At 44.0% G+C, this 27,191-nt stretch overlaps 1 protein-coding gene across 1 annotated transcript; it reads left to right on the top strand.

Annotated features, from left to right (window-relative positions):
* The first annotated feature begins 2,746 nt into the window (after window positions 1-2,746).
* Window positions 2,747-11,605, top strand: rplp0 (ribosomal protein, large, P0). Its single transcript, XM_085961941.1, has 7 exons — window positions 2,747-2,851; window positions 3,963-4,138; window positions 4,234-4,321; window positions 4,756-4,902; window positions 5,554-5,739; window positions 6,182-6,322; window positions 11,390-11,605. Exons 1-7 carry the CDS (start codon window positions 2,798-2,800, stop codon window positions 11,534-11,536), a joined length of 939 nt encoding a protein of 312 aa, XP_085818067.1. The 5' UTR covers window positions 2,747-2,797; the 3' UTR covers window positions 11,537-11,605.
* Window positions 11,606-27,191: the final 15,586 nt, after the last annotated feature.

Below are 27,191 nucleotides of genomic sequence, written 5' to 3' on the forward strand. Positions count from 1 at the left end.
CCTTTTAAAATTACTTATGGAAGCAGCTTCCACCGCCTTTTCAGGCACAACGCTCCAGATCCCACCAACTCGGGAGTGGAAAAAATTCTCCTCCTGTCCCCTCTAGATCTTTTTCCAATGGTTTTGAATCTATGACCTCTAGTTACTGACCCATTTGCCAGAGGGAATAGTTTTTCCCTATTCTTATCAAAACCTCTCATCATGTCAAACCTCCATTAGGTCACCTCTTAACCTTCTGTGTTCCAAGGAGAACAGTGCTAACTTTTCCAACCTCTCCTCATAACTGAAGTCTGATATCCCTGGTAACACCCTGATAAACCACCTCTATCCTTTCTAATGGCTTTACATCTTCCCTGAAATGCGGTGCCCAGAACTCCAGAATACTCGAGCTGAGGCCTAATCAATGGTTTATAAAGTTCTAGCATAAGCTCGTCTTGGAATAGTCCCTGGTGCACCATTCCATTTCAGAATCACAGCTTTAAAAATAAAGAACTTGCATTCAAGCATCCTCCACAACCTCAGGACTTCCCAAATTGCTTTGCAGCTCATTTAGTAATTTTGAAATGTAGTCACTTCTAATGTAGGAAAGATGCCAACCAATTTGCCAGATGCTAAAAGGGTTAAATTATGAGGACAGATTGTAGAAACTTGGCAAGTATTCCCTTGAGTATAGAAGATTGAGGGGTGATTTAATCGAGGTGTTTAGCATGATAAAAGGATTTGATCAGTTAAAACTTTCAAGGCTGATAGATAGACGGAAAGGTGGGCAAATGGTGTTGAATTACAGATCAGCCATGATCTAATTGAATGTCCTGTTTCTATGTTCCTAGTGATGTTGGTTGAGGGATAAATATTGGCCAGGACACTGGGGAGAACTCCCCTGCTTTCGAACAGTATCATAGGATCTTTTATGACCACCTGAAAGGGGAGACTGGGCCTTGGGTTAATGTCTCAACCGAAAGAAAGCACCTCCCGCAGTGCAGCGCTCCATCAGCACTGCATTGCAGCGTCAGCCGAGATTATGTGCTCAAGTCTCTGGACTGCGACTTGATCCCACCGCCTTCTGACTTGGGCGAGAGTGCTACCAATGAGCCACAGTGGAAGGGGGGGGGGGGGGCATTGTGCCTGTGACAACTCTGCAAGATGTATTCATTTAGTCCCTTTGCCCATACCTGTCTAAAATTATCATTTAAATTTTTATTCACTACCCTTTTGAAAGCTGTTATGGATTCTGCATCTTGTACTATTTCTGACATGGCGTTCCATGTTCAGGTTTACCATTACCTCTCTATAGGTGTTTGTACTCTATAGCCCTGTTTATAAAACCTAGGATCTATTGTGTTTTTTTCTAAACATCCTTCTCAATTAGAACCCTTATTTCCCAAGTTATTCTCTTTATTTAAAAAAAAATGGTGGCTGGTGCATGGTAGTGGGTGTTTGTGCATCAATTATTGTCCTGTTTTTTGCTGCCAGTTTGACTCCATCTCTTGCAGGTGTTAACATTTTACTATGGTACTGCTGATGACTGCCTGCTACCCTCTGTTACTGTGCGAGAGGTTCAGGAAATGGAGAGAAAATATTACACATAAGCCTAATTCCATTGTGCACTTGTAGATGCTTCCAGCAGGGTTTGCTAGTGGTCATCAGTAGAAATGCTAGCTGATTGAACCATCACTCAGTGGTAGCACTTTTGCTTTTTGAATCAAAATTTTGTGGGGTCAAGCCCTACTTCATGACTGGAGCACCTATTTCCAGGCTGACACTTCAGTATAGTACTGACGGAGTGCTGCATCGTTGGGGCACCGCCTTTCAGACGAGATGTTAAAACCAGGTATAACAACAGGAAACGTTCGTCATCAACCTGAAATGTTAACTCTGTTTCTCTCGCCACCGATGCTGCCTAGCCTGCTGAGTTTTTCCAGCGTTTCCTGTTATTTTGGATTTCCAGCGTCCGCAGTATTTTGTTAGCGTGTTAAAACCAGGTCTTGTCTGTGATCAAGTGGCCGGAAAAGATCCCGTGAAGAAGGGTTCGACCCGAAACGTCAACTCAAATTTCTCTCCGCGGATGTTGCCTGACCTGCTGAGTTTTTCCAGCATTTTCTGTTGTTATTTCGGATTTCCAACATCTGCAGTATTTTGCTATCGTACATTTTAAGAATGCTTCATTGGCTCGAGGCACTTTGGGACATCCTGAGGTTGTGAAAGGCGCTATATAAATGCAAGTTCTTTCTTTGATTCATTTTCTCTCCTGATAATTATTTTGGCCACGGCTGCAGCTAAGTCAGCAAATTGGGGACAAATATGGTACCTTCCTGACTTGCGGCTCACTGGTAAATTTGCGGAGAAATCTTGGGAGTTTATCACACCACCTGAGGGTGGTAACTAACGGAGTACAGGTGTATGAATACTGGTAACTTGCTCAAGTAGCAAGTGAACCATGGCAGTGTCTATTGAGGGGCTGTTAAACCTACAGGAGGGAGCATTTCACAGCCAATCCGATTCTGTCTTTCCCCAGCATCCAGTAATACATTCCAAAAGAGGGTGCTTATTGGATGGAGGGTATTAGACATATTCTTCAATGGTGCTATTGAAGGAACTGAAGTGTGTGCTTTTAAATGAGAATAGATGGTATCTACTATCAGTTGTATAACTCTATTAGCACTGCTTTATGCTTTCATGAGGAATCTGTTCCTGCTGCTGTCTTGTAAATTCACACCTCATTGTGCTTTTTCTCATTGTCTTGCAGTAAAATCTTGTCTTTAAACCAGTTTGTGGCAATCCTTGGAAGCACTTAAAGATGCCCAGGGAAGACAGAGCTACGTGGAAGTCCAACTATTTTATGAAAATCATCGTGAGTATGACCTATTTCACCATTAGCTGTCCAAGGTGCCCGTTTTCTTTGCAGTCTTGGGTGTATTAGCAGAGTTGCACCAAGCGTCGGAGAAAGATCTCCTGAAGTAACCAAATCTGAGGAGCGGCCAGTCTAGATGGGTTGACAATCTTATCCAATGTGATGGGGCTAGACCTGATACAAGTGGGGTTGAGTAATAGAGCAGTGTGAAACTGGGACAGATATTACTCACTGACCTATTAAAGTCAAATTGCAGTAAACATTAGATTTTAAATACTGTTGGTGTGATGTCTGGGAGAAGAGGTGTACAAATGCACTAAAAGGGAGATCAGGTCTCAATATCACAGGAGCTCTGCTGGTGTCCTTGTATGATTGTATAATTGTGCCACAGCATTGAGGGAGAAAGGGATTGTGGTTAATTAAGCTGGCTAGTTTGAGGCCTTAATTGCAATGGAATTGTTTTCAATCCAGTGTTCAGGCATAAATGGCTAATGAGTGGACAGAATTTATCCGCCAGTCCGCCCCCTTTTTCCTGTATTTTGGGTAAGTGAGGATTTGAGATGGATTGAAATGGCTTTTTTGCTGATGAGTGGCTGCTGGCTTTTGATTCTACCGTATTCAGATGATTCAAAATGGGGTTTTAATGCACTAGAGATTATGTTGGTATGTAGGAGAGATGTGAATTCTTGGCTACAGTTATTCTTGTGATTCAATTTGGTCTTTCCCAGAGGTGCTTTAATGCCAGAAATGCACTTGCACCTTCGCTACCGGTGATTTTTTTTTGTGTGGGGGTCGGCCAAGCAATTACTGTCACCATTGACTCCTGTTGGAAGTGCTTGTGTGTGGACCTTGGTTGTTGACAGGACCAGGTTGGGTTGCACCTGCAGGTGTATAGACTGCTGATGCTCACTGTTAAGCTAATGAATATAACCATTTGGCAAGATATCCTGTAACCCAGGAAGGAGCCAATCCCATAAGAAGGAAGAAAATTTGGGGGGGGGGGGGCACTTTTGGGCTGTAAGTTGTCTTTGTATCATATGAAGAAATGGGAAGCTGATTGGGATCTGATGGGTTTGTACATACTTATACTGTATCTGTAATCTCTCTCTAGCAACTATTGGATGACTATCCAAAATGTTTCATTGTTGGGGCGGACAATGTTGGGTCCAAGCAGATGCAGCAGATCCGTATATCGCTGCGTGGTAAGGCTGTCGTGCTGATGGGCAAGAATACCATGATGCGTAAGGCCATCCGAGGCCACTTGGAGAACAATCCTGCTTTGGAAAAGTAAGCAAGCTGCCCAAGTATAAATTTTACTGGTGATAATGACCACACGTGAATTGATTGTTTGATTTATGCATGTGTATCATGTTTCTCTCCAGGCTCCTGCCTCATATCCGTGGCAATGTTGGCTTTGTATTCACCAAGGAGGATTTGTGTGAAGTCCGTGACATGCTGCTGTCCAATAAGGTAAAGCTCTTGGGCTGCTGCTCTGCTGAATCTTAAATGGTGAAAGGGGGATACCAATCAACGTAGAGATCTCCTTGTATAGAATTGGTTGGATTTCTTCAACCACATTTTGACTGATTTTAGTTTGTGTTTATAATTAAACCTAAATGTATCTGGTTTCTTCAGCGATGATGCAACATTCCTACTTTAATGGATGTACTTTCTGGGCTGCTTGTTATGATGGAGGAGGAGAATTGGCGTGCCTTTAATATTGACTTAGTGGTGCTATCTCCATTTGTAAAAGAGCAATGTTTTAAGTTTTTGAAACACGAAATGTGAATGTTGGTATCAAGTTTTATATTTCTGCTAAGATCGCCCTCTATTTAATGTCCAATCATTTTGCTTTGTCTCGTCTTTGTCCCGCCAGTGCTGAACTTCTTGTGCTTCCTCCACAGGTCCCAGCTGCTGCTCGTGCTGGTGCGATTGCCCCTTGTGAGGTAACTGTGCCAGGTCAAAACACAGGTTTGGGTCCTGAGAAGACCTCCTTCTTCCAGGCTTTGGGCATCACCACCAAGATCTCCAGAGGTACCATTGAAATTCTGGTGAGTGCTGATGTATGGAGGTGTGGACCTTAACTGTGTTTCGCGTTATTTGCAGTTTTCTTTCATCTGTGTCATGAACTGGTGGCAAACCTCTGCTTACCACTGTTAAAACTGATAGGAGAACGAAAAACTTTAATAATTTGCTTGAAAGTTGACAGGCTTGCTTCTGCGATTTTCTGCATCCATGGGACAGTTTTTGTGATTGTTTTCATTGGATTATTAGGGTCCCTGTTTTATGATGGAGCAGTTCACTTTTTATTATAGAATTCTAGGACTTTTATTGGTGTTCTGGGGGTTCCATTCATTTATTATTAAACCCACTGGTTTATGGTGACTGAGTAAGTTTAATTTTATTAGGATTAAAAAATTGGTGTTTGGGAGATTGTTTCTAGAATTTGTCCACTTTTATCTGACGCTGTAAATTGGTGGCCTTGATCAGCTTTCTCCTTGGACTCTGGTTGTTTCCCTTAAAATGAATTCAGTCTAATCCCAGACTGATGCTGTGTAGCGTTAGACCAAGAGACGTACGGTTATAGTGCTTATTTTACCCTTGAAGCTTGAATTAATTCTTGACTCCTTTACTGTTAGAAACTGCAGTTTAGTGTAAAACTGTTGACTTTTATCCTGACAAATGATTGACTTGTCCTGTAGAGTGATGTACAACTCATCAAGATCGGTGACAAGGTGGGAGCCAGTGAAGCCACTCTGCTGAACATGTTGAACATCTCTCCCTTCTCCTATGGCTTGGCGATCAGGCAGGTTTATGATAATGGAAGTGTGTACAACCCTGAGGTCCTGGACATCACTGAAGAAACTCTGCAAAAGTGTTTCCTGGAGGTATGTTGAATGAAATTGCTGAGGCTTGTTGCTAGGGATTTCGTAAACCGTGAAGAGCTTGGTTGCGATGGATTCGGTCTATTGTGCCGGTTTTGTATATCGTGCAAACAAACTTCGGGTTCAGTGAGATGAAGTTGCAAAATATTAGCTCCCAATGATCTTTCATTGGCTGGGCTATTAAATGCTGTGCCACATACTTTTTGCCTAGATTGTATTCCTTTGGTGATTCAGTTACGAGCAGCCAGTGTTGTTAAATGGTCAGAGGGAGCCATGCACTGGTAGGACGGGGATTTCCAGTCGGGTTTTGAGCTGAGCGAGACTTTATTGTGGTTTCTTTCGAAAACTCGTCTTTTGATAGCTTCCCCATGCTTGCTGCGATTCAGCATATGGTATGCCATCAGTGCAGTGCTTTCATTATTAATGTTATCAATTGTTTTCACAGGGAGTCCGCAATGTGGCCAGTGTGTGTCTGCAGATTGGTTACCCAACCATTGCCTCTATACCACACTCCATCATCAATGGCTACAAGAGGGTGCTGGCTGTCACCGTGGAGACAGACTACTCCTTCCCATTAGCTGATAAGGTAATGGTAGAAGTGACTTCAAGTTGAATTCTTCAAAGTCTTCAAAGAAATTAGTATTAGTAAAAAAAATAGTACTGAAGAAATTAATGGGACTGAAAGCCGATAAATCCCCAGGACCTGATGGCCTACATCCTATGGTTTTGAAAGAGGTGGCTATAGAGATAGTGGATGCATTGGTTGTCATTTTCCAAAATTCCATAGATTCTAGAATGGTTCCCGTGGATTTGAAGGTAGCAAATGTAACCCTACAATTTAAGAAAGGAGGGTGAGAGAAAACAGTTAGCCTGACATCAGTAGTAGGGAAAATGCTAGAATCTATTATTAAGGACATGGTAACAGGGCACTTAGAAAATAATAATAGGATTGGGCAGAGTCAACACGGATTTATGAAAGGGAAATCGTGTTTGACAAATCGTTTTTTGAGGTTGTAACTAGCAGAATAGATAAGGGGGAACCAGTGGATGTGGTGTATTTGGATTTTCAGAAGGCATTCGAGAAGGTGCCACACGAGGTTATCAAACAAAATTAGGGCTCATGGGATTGGGGGTAATATACTAGCATGGATTGAGGGTTGGTTAACGGACAGAAAACAGAGTAGGAATAAATGGGTCATTTTCGGGTTGGCAGGCTGTAACTAGTGGAGTACCGCAATGATCAGTGCTTAGGCCTCAGCTATTCACAATCTATATCAATGATTTGGATGAGGGGACCAAATGTAATATATCCAAGTTTGCTGATGATACAAAGCTGGGTGGGAATGTAAGTTGTGAGGAGGATGCAAGGAGGCTTCAAGGTGATATAGACAGGCTAAGTGAATGGGTAAGATCATGGCAAATGGAATATAAAGTGGAGAAATGTGAAGTTATCCACTTTGGTAGGAACAATAGAAAAAGCAGAGTTTTTTTTAAATGGTGAGAGATTGGGAAATGTTGGTGTTCAGAGGGACTTGGGTGCCCTTGTGCACGAATCACTGAAAGTTAACATGCAGGTACAGCAAGGAACTGGTATGTTGGCCTTTATTACAAGAGGATTTGAGTATAAGAATATAAAAACGTTTTACTGGAATTATATAGGGCCCTGGTGAGACCACATCTGAGTATTGTGTACAGTTTTGGTCTCCTTACCTAAGGAAGGATATACTTGCCATAGAGGGAGTGCAACAAAGGTTCACCTCTACTGGTTCCTAGGATGGGGGGGATTGTCCTATGAGGAGAGATTGAGTAGACTAGGCCTATATTCTCTAGAGTTTAGAAGAATGAGAGGTGATCTCATTGAAACATACAAAATTCTTACAGGGCTTGACCGGGTAAATGCAGGGAGGATGTTTCCCCTGGCTGGGGAGTCTAGAACCAGGGGTCACAGTCTCAGAATAAGGGGTCTGCAATTTAGGACTGAGATGAGGAGAAATTTCTTCACTCAGGGTGGTGAATCTTTGGAATTCTCTACCCCAGAGGGCTGTGGAGGCTCAGTCATTGAGTATATTCAAGGCAGAGATCGATAGATTTTTGAATATTAAGGGAATCAAGGGATATGGGGATAGTGCAGGGAAGTGGAGATGAGGTAGAAGATCAGCCATGATCTTATTGAATGGCGGAGCAGGCTCGAGGGGCCAAATGGTCGTCTGCTCTTATTTCTCATGTTATTAATTCCAACTCTTCAAATATAAATGGATCCATTGCCTTAGAGGTCACAAGTTCACTCGATCAATATGGATGAGGAAGCCCATTCAGCCCATCTTAGTTTGTGTGTGCCGAATGACAATGAAGTTTTCCCATTGCAGCATTTAATTGGTTCTTAAATTATTTCTGTGTTTACACCTTCACTGATTTAACTGGGAATCCGTTCAATGTATTCATAGAATCTTCCAACACAGAACTATTTATCATTCTGATCAGCTTTCTGATATCATTTGGCGTTTCCTAGTTTGAACCTGTGACCCCTTGTCCTGCAAATTAATTTAATTTTCTGGATTTACATTTTCCATATTGGCCCAGAAATTAGGATCCGGGGGCTTGCCGCGCGTGCAAGCCCACGATGTGCACTCACCCGGCGCGCCGACATCTGAAGCCTGGGCCTGCTTGGAATTCCTGTCACTGGCCCGGTTCAGATGTCAGCGCGATGTGCTTGCCTGATCCAGCGGCGTAGTTAGTGCGATGTGCCGGCTGGGATCAGGTGAGCACTGCAGCCAATCAGGAGAGGGGAAACTTCATTCATGAGTTTGATAGTAAGAACTGTCAAACTCATGAAAAGTACGGGTGTCCAAAAGACTATTTTAACTTTAAATAAAATTTTAAAAAACATCCCAATAATTAAATAAACTATAAATAACTTTAAAAAACTATTTTAAACAATTAATCAAATTTTTGAAAAAAATAATTTTTTAAGAAATCGCGTCTAAAAATAAACTTACCTTACTGTAAAGTCCTTAAAAACAATAAAGCTGTGGAAAAAATGTTATAATTTTAAATAATAGACCACTTACCTTAAAGAATCAAGGATAAGGGGTAAGCCATTTAGGACTGAAATGAGGAGGAATTTCTTCACCCAGAGAGTGGTGAACCTGTGGAATTCTCTGCCACAGAGGGCGGTGGAGGCCAGTTCATTAAATATATTCAAAAAAGAGTTGGATATATTTCTTAAGGCTAAAGGGATCAAGGGATATGAGGAGAAGGCAGGGACAGGGTACTGAATTTGGATGATCAGCCATGATCTCATTGAATGGCGGAGCAGGCTCGAAGGGCCGAATGACCTAGAGTCATAGAGTCATACAGCACAGAAAGAGGCCCTTCAGCCCATCGTTTCTACGCCGTCCATCAAGCCCTGTCCAATCTAATCCCATTTTCCAGCATTTGGTCCATAGCCTTGTATGCAATGGCATTTCAAGTGCTCATCCAAATGCTTCTTGAATGTTGTGAGGGTTCCTTCCTCTACCACCCTTTTAGGCAGTGAGTTCCAGACTCCAACCACCCTCTGGGTGAAAAAGTTCCTCCTCAAATCCCCTCTAAACCTCCTGCCCCTTACCTTGAATCTATGCCCCCTTGTTATTGACCCCCCTACTAAGGGGAAAAGTTCCTCTTTATCTACCCTATCTATGCCCCTCATCATTTTGTACACCTCAATCAGGTCCCCCCTCAGCCTTCTTTGCTCCAAGGAAAACAACCTCAGCCTGTTCAGTCTTTCTTCATAGCTGAGGCGCTCCATCCCAGGTAACATCCTGGTGAATCTTCTCTGCACCCCCTCCAAAGCAATCACATCCTTCCTATAGTGAGGCGACCAGAACTGCACACAGTACTCCAGCTGTGGCCTTACCAGCGTTTTGTACAGCTCCATCATAACCTCCCTGCTCTTATACTCTATGCCTCGGCTAATGAAGGCAAGTATCCCATATGCCTTTTTAACCACCTTATCTACCTGTTCCGCTGCCTTCAGGGATCTATGTACATGTACACCAAGCTCCCTCTGTACTTCCTAGGGTCCTACCACTCATTGTGTATTCCCTTGCCTTATTTGTCCGTCCAAAATGCATCACCTCGCACCTTTCAGGGTTAAATTCCATTTGCCACTTTTCCGCCCATCTGACCGACCCGTTTATATCGTCCTGTAGCCTGAGGCTTTCCTCCTCGCAGCCTACTCCTGCTCCTATCTTCTATGTTTCTTACGCCTCCTTTTTATATGTCTTAAAAAGTTCAGGCCCTTGCACACGGGCAAACCTGTCAAAAAGAAGGAAGTTCAACATGTGCGCGCAGAGTCCTGCGCGCACGCGTTGGACCTCTGAACCCCTTGGAGGAAATGCCGATTTCCCGCGCATGCGCTGTGCATGCTGAAATCCGGCACTTCCAACGGGCCCACGCGTGAGTACACTGTCCGTACTCACGCGTTGGGACCGGAATTACTGGCCCAATGTTTACTATTGTGCCTACCTTTATAGGATCACCTCGGATATTTCCTTTCAAGGCTGAAAAGTCCCAAGTTTGAATCTTTCCTCATAATTCAGACGTCTAACACTAGGGATCAGTCTTGTAGCATTCCTCTTCAATGCTTGAATATCTCGCTTGTGTCCCAGTGCCTGGAACCTGACACTCTAATCAAGATGAAGTCTGACCAGAGCACTGTACAGTTTGATTAGGACTTGCATTGTACTCTTTCAGCTCGATGTGACTCAGCTTTGTTGATTGCTGTTCTGCATTGGTTGGACATGTTCAACGTTGAGTCTAAGACTCCTAGGCTTTATTCAGTTTGGACCATAAACTTTGTCTGTTGGTGACTAGAGGGGTTTCGGGCATGTGCTTACTGCTAGCTGACATCCTGACAGTGCAACCACTGAAATAAATTTTGGCCTGTCAGCTTGTGAAGCCAGTTCCAAAGATAGATGTCTCAGTCAGCACTGCTGCCTGTCTGTGGCTGCACATGTGCATTCATTCAGCAACACTGACTGGGGATTTTAGAGGTTGATTTCGGAATGGTGAGCTATCTTGGGTTAGTAGCATTTACATTGTTTAGTCTAGACATTGTAGATGCCCTGAGGAATAAAATAGATGAAGCTTTTTAAGTTTTGCATTTAATTTTTTTTTAAAGATGCTGTAATTTGTTAAAACATTTACAGGTACTTGAATTGCTGTTTTTAAAAATTGTGGCCAATAGATAACAATTGTACATTCTAGTGAATGTGATTTGTCACTGTTGCACAAATGAAAATCAGTCGTTTTTCAAATTTCTTCTTAGATTCTCTTCCTCCAGCTGCCGAGGCCCTTGGCTTTGGAATTCCCTCCCCAAACCCCGCCTCTCTACCTCTCTCCTTTAAGATGCTCCTTAAAATCTACCTCCTTATCAAGGTTTTGGTCGCCTGTCTTAATATCTCCTTGTGTGGCTCGGTGTCAAACTTTGTCCGATAACACTCCTGTGAGTGCACCATAGGACAGTTTTACCATTGAAGGCATTATATAAATGCAAGTTGTTTTAGACGTCTGCTGCCAGTATTGTAAAGTTGAAATGGGGTGTGTTATTCTGCAATGATTGAGAAAATTGGAAATGAAATATCACAGCAAGTTGTTCCTTGTTCTTTAACAGGTGAAGGCTTTCCTGGCTGACCCGTCAGCTTTTGTGGCCCCGGTTGTCGAGGCCGCTCCAGCAGCTGCCAAGGAGGAAGTGAAGGAGGTAAAGAAGGAAGAGTCTGAGGAATCGGATGATGACATGGGCTTTGGTCTGTTTGACTAAAACTCAGCGAGCCACCTCAGCATGACTGAATGATCAGCCGAACCAAAATAAAGCATTTTATCTACAGAAGCTATTGTAGTTTGCGGGCTCACGATTATTTGTGTTTTGTCCTATACTCAATGTTTTATTTTCTTTATTAGATTCTCACCTTCATGCATATTTATGGAGCTAATGGCTTTTTTTTAATAAAAAATTTAACCTATCTTTCAGCTGCATGTTGTGAAAACAATGCAGTTCAAAAGCTGCAAGCTTAGAAAGAGAAGTTTTACATGGGTATTTTGGATTTATTTGCACTTGGGGGATCTGGCCAAACAACTAGGCTGAGGAATGCATATGGCGGTTCACATGGAAACAATTGATGCATGATATACATAACCATTAACAAAGTTGGAGAATGTGGTATCAAAGTGTATCGTCAATAGGGCCCTGTAAATATTGAGGCTCGCCTAGGGACTGGTGTCACTTCTTAATAAAAGCAAAAACTGCTGGAAACACTCCGCAGCTCAGAGTTTCGATGGAGAGAATGTTTTGGGTACGTATGTTTTCACAGAAATCACAGAATCACACAGTGCAGATAGAGGCCATTTCGGCCCATCGAGCCTGCACCGACACATATCCCACCCGATCCCCGTAACCCCTACACCAACACATATCCCACCCTATCCCCGTAACCCCACGTATTTAATCCCCCTAACACTAAGGGTCAATTTATCATAGCCAATCAACCTACCCTGCACATCTTTGGACTGTGGGAGGAAACCGGAGCACCCGGAGGAAACCCACGCAAACACGGGGAGAATGCAAACTCCACACAGACAGTCACCCGAGGCCGGATTCGAACCCGGGTCCCTGGCGCTGTGAGGCAACAGTGCTGCCAAAATTGTAACATATTTGAACAGCGTTAAAGGAACAGAATGAGGGTAAAGGAGACGAGTAGAATGCCTCATATACGTCTTTAATTTATCATTGTCTCCTATTATGTTAATATCACTTGTGTATAAAATACAGAATTCTCAAGCTGCAGTCCAAATCCTAACCACTAGATGTTGCCTCTGGTTCTTTTGCCACGCACCTTAAATCTGTTCCCTCTTGTTGCCGACCCATCGGCATTCATTTACTCGATCTAAACCCTTCATGATTTTAAACACCTCTATCCAATCTCCTCTTACCCTTCTCTGTTCTAAGGAGAACAGCACCAGCTTCTCCAGTCTATCCACATAACTAATCTCTCATCCCTGGAACCATTCTAGTAAATCATCTGCACCCTCTCCAAAGCCTTCATGTCCTTCCTAAAGTGTGGTGCCCGGAATTGGACCCAATATTCCAGCTGGGTGTGTTTTGTATAGGTTTAGTATAACTTACTGGCTTTTTACTCTATGCCTCTATTTATAAAGTCCAGGATCCCATATGCTTTATTAACTGCCATGTTAACCTGTCCTGCCACCTTCAAAGATCTGTTACTGCACCCCTTTTAAAATTGTACCATTTAGTATGTATGGTGGTCTCATTCTTCCTATCAAAATGCATCACCTCACACTTTTCTATGTTGAATTTCATCTGCCTATTCCACCAGTCTACCTGTGTCCTCCTGAAGTCTATTACTGTCTTCCTCGCTTTGCTACACTTTCAAATTTTGTCTCATCTTCAAATTTTGACATTGTGCCCGGTTTCCGTGTCCAAGTCATTAATATATATCAAAAACAGCAGTGGTCCTAGTACTGAACCTTGGGAAATGCCACTGTCTACCTCCCTCCAGTCTGAAAAACAGTGAATCCCTTCGCCAATTTTGTATCCATGCTGCTGCTGCCCCCTTTATCCCATGGGCTTCAATTTTGCTAATAAGCCTAATGTACTTAATCAAACTCCTTTTGATAGTCCATGTACACATCAACTGCACTGCCCTCATCCACACTTTGTTACTTAATCAAAAAACTTGTTCTTCAAACACGATTTGCCTGTAAATCTGTGCTGGCCCTCCTTTACTAGTCCATGCTTGGCTAACTGGCTGTTAATTTTCTCCCAGATTATTGTTTCTAAAAGCTACCCCACCACTAACGTTAAACTAACTGACTTGTAATTGCCAGATTTATCCTTTTTTGAGCAAGAGTAACATTTGCAATCCTCCAGTTCTTCGGTACCACCCCGTTATCAAGGAGGATTGCAAGATTGTGGCCAGCACTTCCACAATTTCTGCCCTTACTTCCCTCAGCACCCTGTGATGCATCCCACCCACATCCCATCTTACCCTCTTTTAAATACCACCAGCCTTTCTAGTACCTCTTTATTTTTATCTCATCCAGTATCCCAGCAACCTCCTCGTTTACCATAGCTTTGGCAAAGTCCTCTTGGTAAACACCAATGCAAAATATTCATTTAGTACCCAATGATGGTAAGAAGTCCCAGAGTTTGCTCCAAACGCATGCAGTTAGAATCACAGTGAGGTGAAAAATGGAGAAATTTGCCAAGAGACCCAGAAGCTGCTTGTGGCTGCAGCAAATAATGTCCACAGAAAGCAAGGCTGTGTAGAGCATTCACAGGTTGGAAAATGTGCAGTGGAAACAGTCTTGGGTGTTGCCAATTGAAAGCATCTTGGGAAAGTGAAGGTTGCTAGGCAATGTGGTAAAATAGAGAAAAACCTCTAGATGTAGGAGAAAACCACGCTGGGACCCATGTGGGTTCCCACAGCAAAATCTTTTGTTCAGCAGAAATAAATGTGGATAAAAGAGATATTAAACTTTGGAACAAGTTCAGCCAAGTGGAAAAGGTTGGTAGTGGATGTGAATTAATTGAGCCACTGTTCAAAGAAGAAAATAACTGGCCTGGAAAGTATCCCCGATGAGGAATGAAAGATGTAGATGACATATGATTGTTAAAAGGAGCTGATTGGCCCAGAGAACAAGAAATCATCAAAAGGAGCAGCATCAGAAGATTTATGGCTGTAGGTGGGTAGAGATTGCAAGAGAATAGAATCAAGCTGCGAAGGAACTCATGCAGTGGGACGTGAACAGGCTGAAACAATTGATCTCCCAGGGCACTCCTGTGTGTATTTTGGGGAGGAGACATTTGCTGTGTGGGGTTAGGAAATTGAAATGAGAGATGGTGATAAGATTTTTTGGACGAGATGAGATTGGGAACAGGTCAGCCAGCAGCTGTGGAGGGAACAGACAATTCTGCTCCATCTCCCTGTCATACTCGAGCGCGAGGGGGACTGCAAGTAGCGCCCCCATGACTGGAAGCAAATGGTCTGAACAGAACCCTTGAAATCAAAAGGAAGGCCTCCACTTGCAGCTCCACTCCCCGTCACCTCACCAACTTTAAATAACTAGAAAGCTCCAAAAGGTTGCACAAACTTACACCGAGCCAGTAGAAATCAAAAAGCAAGTCTCCTGCAAGTTGTTGCTGAGCCCTTTAATACTGCTGGTGGGGCTCATGCAGCTGAATGCACGTTCAGGTGTTCGTGTTTTGGAGAGGGTGTTGAATAGAGTGGCGATGTCGAAAATGGCAGGTCACGCGTCACGATCTGCCTCATCACCATTTTTCTAGCGAGCGCAGGCAATGGCCGCGCTGCCAACCTGCCCAAAATGGCGGCTGCCGAGGAACGCATCGGAAGTGGGTGGAAGCCAGGTGGCCGCCATTTTTTAGCTGAAACACAGCTCAGCTAAGCACTTGGGGTTTTTGAATAAATTAGTACGGCAGAAACAAGGAAAATTCAGTTGACATATATTTAATTTTCAAAAAGCCTTTGAAAAGGTTTTTCACTGACTAATGCCTATCATAAGAAGTTGTAGAATAGGAGCTACCGTATGGTACTGGATATGGGACAGGATAGCTATAAACAGGAGTATTTAGGCTACAAAGAGTTCATGAGCAGGTCATCTGATGTGATCCTTGTTATTAATATAGATTAAGGATCTTGTGGTAGAGTCTTAAGAGCAGTGTCCATGTTTGCAAATGAAAGAAAGAACTTGCATTTATATAGCGCCTTTCACGACCTTGGGTTGCGGTTTACAGGCAAAGAAGTATTTTTGAACTGTAGTCACTGTTGTAATGTAGGAAACGCGGTAGCCAATTTGCGCACAGCAAGCTCGCACAAACAGCAATGAGATAATGACCAGATAATCTGTTTTAGTTATGTTGAGGGATAAATATTGGCCAGGACACCGGGGAGAACTCCCCTGCTCTTCCTGGAATAGTGCCATGAAATCTTTTACACCCACCTGAGAGGGCCGACGAAAGACGACACCTCCGACAATGCAGCACTCCTCCAGTACTGCAATGGACTGTCAGCTGAGATTTTGTGCTTAAGTCTCTGGAGTCAGAGATTGAACCCATAACCTTCTGATTGAAGGTGGCAGGGCAGGTACAGAAGAAGGCCGATCTTTTAGATAACTGGGGCAATGGATGGCCGGTACTGTTGAATGTGAATAAGTACAAATAATTACATTGATTTCAATGGACATGAACAATGGGCAGCTGATCTGAAAATGCATTTTTACACCCGGCAAGAAGTTAAAAATCTACCCCTAAGTTTGTGTTTGAGCACCTGTGATAGGCAGTCTACTGTAGTTATGAGTGATACATTTTTTTTCAATGTTCTCTGTTTTGACATTTCTTCAAAGGATTTCAGATGTTATATCAATGGCTGACTTTAAGTCAGTGGTCAGTCTGTCTGACGCCAGCAGCAAGACTCCGCTACATTAGTGACTTCATTGGAGCATTTTGTTACATAAGTCAGCAATGATGCAGTAAGGATCATCAGAAGTAGTTCAGGAGAAGCATCATTGTTACGTTGACTTTAAGAGGAGGATAGAAAAGTTTGTAAGTTACTGAAAATGTGGGCTGTTTGTACTAAGCACTTTTTTTCACCTGTTTAATGTTAAATAAATGTGTCTGTTGGTTTATAGCCTGAACTCAGACTGATACCTAGATATTGGACAGAAAAAGACATGCTCTGGATCATAGTGGGTACCAGGTCTGTTTATTTGAGTGGTCATTGATGCTGAATCCAGTACTATATCTACTGTAAAATACCCAAAGTTAGCAATCTCATTGAGTATATTTATTTCAGGACAGGATCTGTAGATGGAAGTGCACCAAATAAAATGTTCAAATTTCCATTGATTTTATATACATATATGTTTATTTCTTCATTTTTTTTCATTGAAGGAGATGAACAATACAATTGTAAAATTAAATAGATTAAACAGAAGTAGTACAACTGTACAATTGCTATATTTATTGAAGCAAAACTAGACTGTTAATCAGAGAAAAATATGCCTTGATGAAGGAATGCCAAGAGAAGCTAGCACAGAGACATTTTCCTGTCTTCTTAGACTATCAGAATATTCTGAACTACCATCTGAAATAAGCCATTTGGGCTGATTTTAAGTCGCTCCACTGGTCCGGAATGAGCTGGTAGAAGCAATCGTACCACCCACCCAATGTCCAGTTAAAATCAAACCCCACTGTGTCAAAATCAATTAAACTCTTCCACCCACTCACACCTTAATGGTGGGATACCGTCCTGTACAGACAAACACCACTTTCCACCCCAAGGCTATTTTAGATCTAGTATTGTGCAATGAGAAAGGGTTAATTTCTAACCTTGGAGTAAAGGGGCCTTTAGGAAAGAGTGACCATAATACGATAGAATTTTATATTGAGCTTGAAAGTGATTTAGTTAAATCCGAAACTAGGATCTTAAACCTAAACAAAGCAAACTACGTAGGTATGAGGGGCGAGTTGACTAAGGTAGATTGGGAAACTACATTAAAAGGTATGATGGTAGAGCAGCAATGGCTAGCATTTAAAGAATTAATACATAATTTACAACAAATATACATTCCTTTAAGGCACAAAAACGAGAAGTTAAAGATAGTATTAGATCAAAGGAAGAGGCTTATAATGTTGCCAAAAATAGTAAAGCTGAGGATTGGGAGGATTTTAGAATTCAGCAAAGGAGGACCAAGAAATTGATAAAGAAGGGGAAAATAGAATGAGTTAAACTAGCGAGAGACATAAAAACAGACTGTAAAAGCTTCTGTAGGTATGTAAAAAGGAAAAGATTAGCAAAAGTAAATGTGGGTCCCTTACAGGCTGAGACAGGAGAAATTATAATGGGAAATAGCAGAGAAATTAAACAAATACTTTGTGTCTGTCTTCACGGAAGAAGACGCATAAAACTTCCCAGAAATAGTGGAAAACCAAGGGTCTAGCAAGAATGAGGAACTGAAAGATATTAGTATTAGTAAAAACATAGTACTGGAGAAAATAATGGGACTGAAAGCCAATAAATCCCCATGACCTGATGGCCTACATCCTAGGGTTTTGAAAGAGGTGGCTATAGAGGTAGTGGATGCATTGGTTGTCATTTTCCAAAATTCCATAGATTCTAGAACGGTTCCCGCGGATTGGAACTTAGCAAATGTAACCCCACAATTTATGAAAGGAGGGTGAGAGAAAACGGGAAACTACAGAACAGTTAGCCTGACATCAATACTAGGGAAAATGCTAGAATCTATTATTAAGGACGTGATAACAGGGCACTTAGAAAATAATAATAGGATTGGGCAGTCAACACGGATTTATAAAAGGGAAATCGTGTTTGACGAATCTGTTAGAGATTTTTGAGGTTGTAACTAGCAGAATAGATAAAGGGGAACCAGTGGATGTGGTATATTTGGATTTTCAGAAGGCATTCGATAAGGTGCCACACGAGGTTATTAAACAAAATTAGGGCTCATGGGATTGGGGTAATATACTAGCATGGATTGCAGATTGGTTAACGGACAGAAGACAGAGAGTAGGAATAAACGGGTCATTTTCGGGTTGGCAGGCTGTAACTAGTGGGGTACCGCAAAGATCAGTACTTGGGCCTCAGCTATTCACAATCTATATCAATGATTTGGATGAGATGTCCAAATGTAATATATCCAAGTTTGCTGATGATACAAAGCTAGGTGGGAATGTAAGTTGTGAGGAGGATGCAAAGAGGCTTCAAGGGAATATATAGACAGGCTAAGTGAATGAGCAAGAATATGGTAAATGGAATATAATGTGGAGAAACATGAAGTTATCCACTTTGGTAGGAGAAATAGAAAAGCAGAGTATTTTTTAAATGGTGAGAGATTGGGGAATGTTGTGGTTCAGAGGGATCTGGGTGTCCTTGTACACGAATCACTGAAAGTTAACATGCAGGTACAGCATTTATCACGAGGATTTGAGCATAAGAGTAAAGACATCTTACTGCAATTATATAGGGCCCTGGTGAGACCACACCTGGAGTGCAATGAAGGTTCACCAGACTGATTCTTGGGATGGGGGGACTGTCTTATGAGGAGAGATTGTGTAGACTAGGCCTATATTCTTTGGAGTTTAGAAGAATGAGAGGTGATCTCATGGAAACATACAAAATTCTTACAGGGCTTGACAAGGTAGATGAAGGGAGGATGTTTCCCCTGGCTGGGGAGTCTAGAACCAGGGGTCACAGTCTCAGAATAAGGGGTCGGCCATTTAGGACTGGGATGAGGAGAAATTTCTTCACTCAGAGGGTGGTGAATCTTTGGAATTTTCTACCCCTGTGGAGGCTCAGTCGTTGAGTCTATTCAAGACAGGGATCGATAGATTTTTGGATATTAAGGGAATCAAGGGATATGGGGATAGGGAGGAAAGTGGAGATGAGGTAGAAGATCAGCCATGATCTTATTGAATGACGGAGCAGGCTCGAGGGCCAAATGGCCGACTCCTCCTCCTATTTCTTATGTTGTTATGTAAGAAGCATTCAAACGTTGGAATAAATGTATGGAAAGATTTTTCAATGTAAAAATTAGACATCCATCATTTGTGCTTATGAATTGAGCAAAACATTTCATTATTAGCATAATATGGGGGATCATTTTCAACTTGGCACCTGGGCAGTAAACCGGGGGTGTGGATCACCTGCCCTGTATAGAACCCACCTCATTTTAAGTCATTGTTTTCAATGGAATGAATATGGGGAAGAGTCTAGAGAGAAGGGAGGGGGCCGATTCGCTCTGCCTGGATATTGCCCAGATGGCCAAGTTAAAAATGACCCCATGGTGTTTAATTAGCCAGCTAAAGGTCCTTGATGATTTGCTAATTAAATGACATTACTGAGTGGTTGATATAGATGCACTTCAGGCTACATTACAGGAAGCATTGACAAGATGATGAACACTAAAGGTTCTTTTTTTTATTCGTTCATGCCCCCTAGTTCTAGACTCTTCAGCGAGTGGAAACAACCTTTCAGCATCTACCCTGTCAATCCCCCTCAGAATCTTATATGTTTCAATGAGATCACCTCTCATTCTTCTAAACTCCACAAGTATAGACCCAATCTACTTAATCTCTCCTCATATAACAACCCTTTCATCCCAGGGATCAATCTTTAAAATTTTTTTTTAATGGGATGTGGGAGTCGCTGGCAATGCCAGCACTTATTGCCCATCCCTAATTGCACTTGAGAAGCTGGTGGTGAGCTGCCTTCTTGAACCGCTGCAGTCTGTGAGGTGAAGGTACTCCCACAGTGCTGTGAGGGAGGGAGTTCCAGGATTTTGGCCCAGTGATGATGAAGGAACAGTGATATATTTCCAAGTCAGGATGGTGTGTGACTTGAAGGGTAACTTGCAGGTGATGGTGTTCCCATGCGCCTGCTGCCCTTGTCCTTCTAGCTGACAGAGGTCGCGGGTTTGGGAGGTGCTGCCGAAGAAGCCTTGGTGAGTTGCTGCAGTGCATCTTGTAGATGGTACACACTGCAGCCATGGTGCGCCAATGGTGGAGAGAGTGAATGTTTAAGGTGGTGGATGCGGTGCCAATCAATTGGGCTGCTTTGTCCTGGATGGTGTCGAGCTTCTTAAGTGTTGTTGGAGCTGCACACATCCAGGCAAGTGGAGAGTATTCCATCACACTCCTGACTTGTGCCTTGTAGATGGTGGAAAGGCTTTGGAGAGTCAGGAGGTGAGGCACTCGCCACAGAATACCCAGCCACTGACCTGCTCTTGTAGCCACAGTATTTATGTGGCTGGTCCAGTTAAGGTTCGGGTCAATGGTGACCCCCAGGATGTTGATGGTGGGGGATTCGGCAATGGTAATGCCATTGAATGTCAAGGGGCGGTAGTTAGACTCTCACTTGTTGGAGATAGTCATTGCCTGTCACTTGTTTGGCACAAATGTTACTTGCCACTTATCATGTTGTCCATGTCTTGCTGCATGCAGGCATGGACTGCTTCATTATCTGAGAAGTTGCGAATGGCACTGAACACTGTGCAATCATCAGCAAACATCCCCACTTCTGACCTTATGATGGAGGGAAGGTCATTGATGAAGCAGCTGAAGATGGTTGGGCCTAGGACAGTGCCCTGAGGAACTCCTGCAGCGATGTCCTGGGGCTGAGATGATTGACCTCCAAGAACCACAACCATCTTCCTTTGTGCTAGGTATGACTCCAGCCAGTGGAGAGTTTTCCCCCCATTCCCATTGACTTCAGTTTTACTAGGGCTCCTTGATGCCACACTCAGTCAAATGCTGCCTCGATGTCAAGGGCAGTCACTCTCTCCTCACCTCTGGAATTCAGCTCTTTTGTCCATGTTTGGACTAAGGCTGTAATGATGTCAAGAACCAAGTGGTCCTGGCGGAATCCAAACTGAGCATCAATGAGCGGGTTATTAGTAAGTAAGTGCTGCTTGATAGCACTGTTGATGATACCTTCCATCACTTTGCTGATGATTGAGAGTAGACTGATGGGGCGGTAATTGGCCGGATAGGATTTGTCCTGCTTTTTGTGGACAGGATATACCTGGGCAGTTTTCCACATTGTTGGGTCGATGCCAGTGTTGTAGCTGTACCGGAACAGCTTGGCTAGAGGTGCGGCTAGTTCTGGAGCACAAGTCTTCACCACGACAGCCGGGATGTTGTCGGGGCCCATAGGCTTTGCTGTATCCAGTACGTTCAGCCGTTACTTGATATCACATGGAGTGAATCGAATTGGCTGAAGACTGGCTTCTGTGATGGTGGGGACCTCAGGAGGAGGCCGATATGGATCATCCACTCAGCACTTCTGGCTGAAGATGGTTGCAATCACTTCAGTCTTGTCTTTTGCACTCACGAGCTGGGCTCCGCCATCATTGAGGATGGGGATATTGATGGAGCCTCCTCCTCCCGTTAGTTGTTTACTGGTCCACCAGCATTCACGACTGGATGTGGCAGGACTGTAGAGCTTTGATCTGCTACGTTGATTGTGGGATTGCTTAGCTCTGTCTATAGCATGCTGCTTCTGCTGTTTAGCATGCATGTGGTCCTGTGTTGTAGCTTCCCCAGGTTGACACCTCATTTTTAGGTACGCCTGGTACTGCTCCTGGCATGCTCTTCTACACTCCTCATTGAACCAGGGTTGGTCCCCTGGCTTGATGGTAGAGTGAGGGATATGCCGGGCCATGAGGTTACAGATTGTGGTGGAATACAATTCTGCTGCTGCTAATGGCCCGCAGCGCCTCATGGATGCCCAGTTTTGAGCTGCTAGATCTGTTCTGAATCTATCCCATTTAGCACAGTGGTAGTGCCACACAACACGATGAAGGCTATCCTCAGTGTGAAGACGGGACGTCGTCTCCACAAGGACTGTGCGGTGGTCACTGCTACCAATGCTGACATGGACAGATGCATCTGTGACAGGTAGATTTGTGAGGATGAGGTCAAGTATGTTTTTCCCTCGTGTCGGTTCTCTCACCACCTGCCGCAGGTCCAGTCTGGCAGCTATGTCCTTCAGGACTCAGCCAGCTTGGTCCGTAGTGGTGTTTCCGAGCCACTCTTGGTGATGGACATTGAAGTTCCCACACCCAGAGTACATTCTGTGCCCTTGCTACTCTCAGGGCTTCTTCCAAGTGGTGTTCAACATGGAGGAATACTGATTCATCAGCTGAGCGAGGGTGGTAGGTGGTCATCAGCAGGAGGTTTCCTTGCCCATGCTCGACCTGAAGCCATGAGACATCACAGGGTTCGGAGTCAATGTTGAGAGCTCGCTGGGCCACTCCCTCCCTCCCGACTGTATACCACTGCCTCCACCCCTGGTGGGTCTGCCCTGCCGGTGGGACAGGACATACCCAGGGATTGTGATGGAAGAGTTTGGGACATTGGCTGAAAGTTATGATTCCTTGAGTATGACTGTGTCAGGCTGTTGCTTGACTAGTCTGTGGGACAAGTCCCCAGATGTTAGTGAGGAGGACTTTGCAAGGTCGAGTGGGCTGGGTGTGCCAGAAGCCTGTGCCGAGGTCGATGCTGGGTGGTCCGTCCGGTTTTATTCTTATTATTGCTTTTTGTAGCGGTTTGTTACAACTGAGTGGCTTGCTAGGCCATTTCGGGAGGGCAGTTAAGAGTCAACCACATTGCTGTGGGTCTGGAGTCACATATAGGCCAGAACAGGTAAGGACAGCAGATTTCCTTCCCTAAAGGACATTAATGAACCAGATGGGTTTTTATGACAATCCGATAGTTTCATGGTCACTATTACTGATACTAGCTTTTTATTCCAGATCTATTTAATTAACTGAATTTAAATTCCCCAGCTGCCGTGGTGGGATTTGAACTCACGTCTCCGGATCATTAGTCCAGGCCTCTGGATTACTAGTCTAGTAACATAACCATAACAGGCTGCTCACAAATCCACCTGAAGTCTTTGTTACAGTTTTCGTCATTCCGCACACCACTCATGGAAATAATGCTGCAAGTATCTGACGCATTATAATTACTTGGTTCTGCAGTCTGCCAGTGCCTAAAATCAAACAGAATTGTTGCAAATGAGATTCAGTTAAAAAGAAATAAATTGTGCTCGAAGCAAGAAAAAAAATTAAACTCATTTTGACATTAACCTCTCGCCCCCCCCCTCTAATAGGTTATTAAAACCGATCTGTTTTCACTCATAATTTGGTTTCGCAGGGACCCACTCAGCATCTGTGGACAGAAGACACAAGTTGACGTTTTGGTAGCGGACTCATCTCATTTCGAAGAAGGTTCCACACCCGAAACCTGAGTTGCTGAGTGTATCCAGAATTTCCTGTCCTTGCTTCAGATTTCCACCATCTGAATCTTTTGGTTTTTGGTTTTACCAGTGCGGGTTTGGAATGTGGCATGACGTACTGTGAAATCCTGCTTTGGGGCTTTTGAGACCTCCCATCAGTGTCTGGCACTGAAATATTTACTAGTCACATTTGCAATGGGTGTTAAACGCACAGCCCGATTCCTTTTATTAGGCCTCTCAATAAGCCAAAGGGAAGGAGTTATTTTTTCTCTGGAGAAAACAAAATGAAGAGCCTTGGTCCACAATGCAGGACATTACCAAGGCTGAACAAGTGATCGAGGCCAGGAAATAGTGAATAAGTGAGGCCTGAGAATTGTAGAAAGAGGGAAAGACTGTGGAAGGTACGGAGTTCCACAAATTTGAAGTCCTGGGAAAGAATGCATTTAAAGTACCAGCCCTGGAAATGCCACAGGGGTTCGCCTGGTCTCTTGCCTTTCAGTGGGAGATGGGCAGAACCCCCAGAGAAACAGCGTAAATGACGGGAGGCTGGGAGAACCCCCCCGGAATTTTAGGACCCCCAGATTGCACCACAAGTTTTAATTTCAACACAGTGGGGAGCATATTTTGCAAATGTATTTATTAGATTGGCAAAGGTGGCAGTTATTCTGCACTAGCTGTGCCCCTCCCCATTCCCTCAAAAGACCATGAGATGAATGATTGAACAATCTGATTCTGATGACATTGATTCAGAGAGGAGTGTTGGGCAGGATACCAAAGAACTCGACTGTTCTTCGAATAGTGTCTTGTGATCTTAACATTCCACCTGGACTATGGGAACAGGCAGATGGGACTCCTTTGACTCCACTCACGTCCTCCAAATTAAAGGTGTTGCTATGGGAACCCACATGGGTCCTAGCTATGCCTGCCATTTCATGGGGTATGTGGAACATTCTTTGTTCCAGCCCTACTCAGGTCCCTTCCCTCACCTCTTTTTCCAGTACATTGATGACTGTATCGGTGCCGTTTCCTGCTCTTGCCCTGAACTAGAACATTTTATTCACTTTGCTTCCAATTTCCACCCTTCCCTCACCTTCATATGGTCCATCTCCGACTCTTCCCTTCCTCGACTCCTCTGTCTCTATCTCTGGGGATAGGCTATTGACAAACATTCACTATAAGCCCACTGACTCCCACAGCTACCTGGACTACACTTCCTCCCACCCCGCTTCCTATAAGGACTCTATTCGATTCTCCCAGTTTCTCCGTCTCCGCCGCATCTGCTTTGACGATGCCACCTTCCATACTAGTGCTTCCGACATAGAAACATAAAAACACAGAAGATAGGAGCAGGAGTAGGCCATTCGGCCCCTCGAGCCTGCTCCGCCATTAAATGAGATCATGGCTGATCATCCAAATTCAGTACCCTGTTCTTGCCTTCTCTCCATATCCCTTGATCGCTTTAGCCTTAAGAAATATATCTAACTCCTTCTTGAATATATTTAATGAATTGGCCTCTACTGCCTTCTTTGGTAGAGAATTCCACAGGTTCACCACTCTCTGGGTGAAGAAATTCCTCCTCATCTCTGTCCTAAATGGCTTACCCCTTATCCTTAGACTGTGACCCCTGGTTCTGGATTCCCTGGCCATCGGGAACACCCTTCCTGCATCTAGTCTGTCTAGTCCTGTCAGAATTTTATAAGTTTCAATGAGATCCCCTCTCATTCTTCTAAACTCCAGCGAGTACAAGCCCAATCGACCCAATCTCTCCTCATACGTCATTCCTGCCATCCCAGGTATCAGCCTGGTGGATCTTCGCTGCACTCCTTCCATGGCAAGAACATCCTTCCTCAGATAAAGCGACCAAAATTGCACACAATACTCAAGATGTGGTCTCACCAAGGCCCTGTACAACTGCAGCAAGACATCCTTGTTCCTGTACTCAAACCCTCTCGCTACGAAGGCCAACATACCATTTGCCTTCTTATCCGCCTGCTGCACCTTACATGTCTTCCTTTTTTCTCAACTGAGGATTCCCCTCTACCGTGGTTGACATGGCCCTTGACCGTGTCCGTTCTATTTCCCGCACTTCTGCTCTCACCCCTTCCCCTCCCTCCCAGAACCACAATAGGGTTCCCCTTGTCCTCACGTTTCACCCCACCAGCCTCCACATTCAACGGATCATCCTCCGCCATTTCTGCCACCTCCAGCGTGATCCCACAACCAAACACATCTTCCCCTCATCTCCCCTTTCAGCATTCCGCAGGAACTGCTCCCTCCGCGACACCCTGGTCCACTCCTCTATCACCCCCAACACCCCTTCTCCTTCGTCTGGTACCTTCCCGTGCAAGTGCAGGAGATGCAACACATGCCCTTTTACCTCCTCCCTTCCCACTGTCCAGGGCCCCAAACACCCCTTCCAGGTGAAACATCGATTAACTTGTACTTCTTGCAATCTAGTATACTGTATTCGCTGCTCACGATGCGGTCTCCTCTACATTGAGGAGACCAGAAACAGAGTGGGTGACCGCTTTGCGGAACACCTCGGTTCACTCCGTAAGGGTGACCCCGAGCTTCCGGTCACTTGTCACTTTAATTCTCCACTCCACTCCCACTCTGACCTCTCCATCCTCGGCCTCTTGCACTGTTCCAAAGAAGCTCAACGTAAACTTGAGGAACAGCACCTCATCTTTCGATTAGGAACTTTACAGCCTTCTGGACTCAACATCGAGTTCCACAATTTCAGACCATAACCCATTACTTTTTTTCTCTCTCTCACATGGCAACTGTTGATGATTCTGCCATTGCCATTTACACTTCATCTAGAGTCATTTTTTGTTTCTCAACTTGTCCCATTACCATCTCCTTTTGCCTTGCACCATCATCCCTTTTGCCTCTTAATCTCTCCTGCCTTCCACCCTATCACAGACCTTCCCTTTTGTTCTTTCCTCCCCTCCCCCCTCTCCCTGCCCCTACACTTGCTTAAAAATCTGTTCCATCTCCAACTTTTTCCAGTTCTGACGAAGGGTCATCGACCTGAAACATTAACTCTGTTTCTCTCTCCACGGATGCTGCCTGACCTGCTGAGTGTTTCCAGCATTTTCTAGGAGATGGATTTGACATATCATCTGAAGGAGGGCCTTCTGGTCTGTTTTTTTCAGAAGGACGGACTGTGCAGAAGGGTGCTTTTAGAAGTTAGAGGGAACAAGTGGTGAAAGGTCAGAAGAGCACTGACCATAGAGTTGTTAAGAAAAACAATAGGTTCTGGTGGAGATAGAGGTTGAAGACGAGAAATGAGAAATAATCTGCTTATAGTGTCACCTTGGCTCAGTTGGTAGCACTCATCTGTCAGTTAGAATAGGACATGTGAATTTGCAACACCTAAAGCTCTGATTGGGCCCCTTAATAACAAGTCCTGATTGCTGATTTGTCCCCTTGCAGGATAAAACACACCCGGCAGTTGCTCTGAAATGTGCAATTAAATCTCCCCGCCTATGTAATCAGTGACTTTGTAAAGAGTAATTCGAGCCATTCTGACTGCCGACTCCAGACAGAACGGTGCTCACTTGGAACAGACAGGGCTCACCCTCACGGGTTAAGACCTTCTCCCATCCCCAAACAAGTTCC

The sequence above is a fragment of the Somniosus microcephalus genome, chromosome 19 (genome assembly GCF_052327205.1).
Source record: "Somniosus microcephalus isolate GS21.2 chromosome 19, FLI_Smic_1.0, whole genome shotgun sequence".
NCBI lineage: Eukaryota > Metazoa > Chordata > Chondrichthyes > Squaliformes > Somniosidae > Somniosus > Somniosus microcephalus.

What these genes read in the sequence shown, in the direction of transcription:
- rplp0 (XM_085961941.1), top strand. Translation starts at nt 2,798, where the DNA reads ATGCCCAGGGAAGACAGAGCTACGTGGAAGTCCAACTATTTTATGAAA. An exon ending in ACATGCTGCTGTCCAATAAG is followed by an intron (nt 4,322 to 4,755) that starts GTAAAGCTCTTG and finishes CTTCCTCCACAG; the next exon opens with GTCCCAGCTGCTGCTCGTGC. An exon ending in GAGGTACCATTGAAATTCTG is followed by an intron (nt 4,903 to 5,553) that starts GTGAGTGCTGAT and finishes CTTGTCCTGTAG; the next exon opens with AGTGATGTACAACTCATCAA.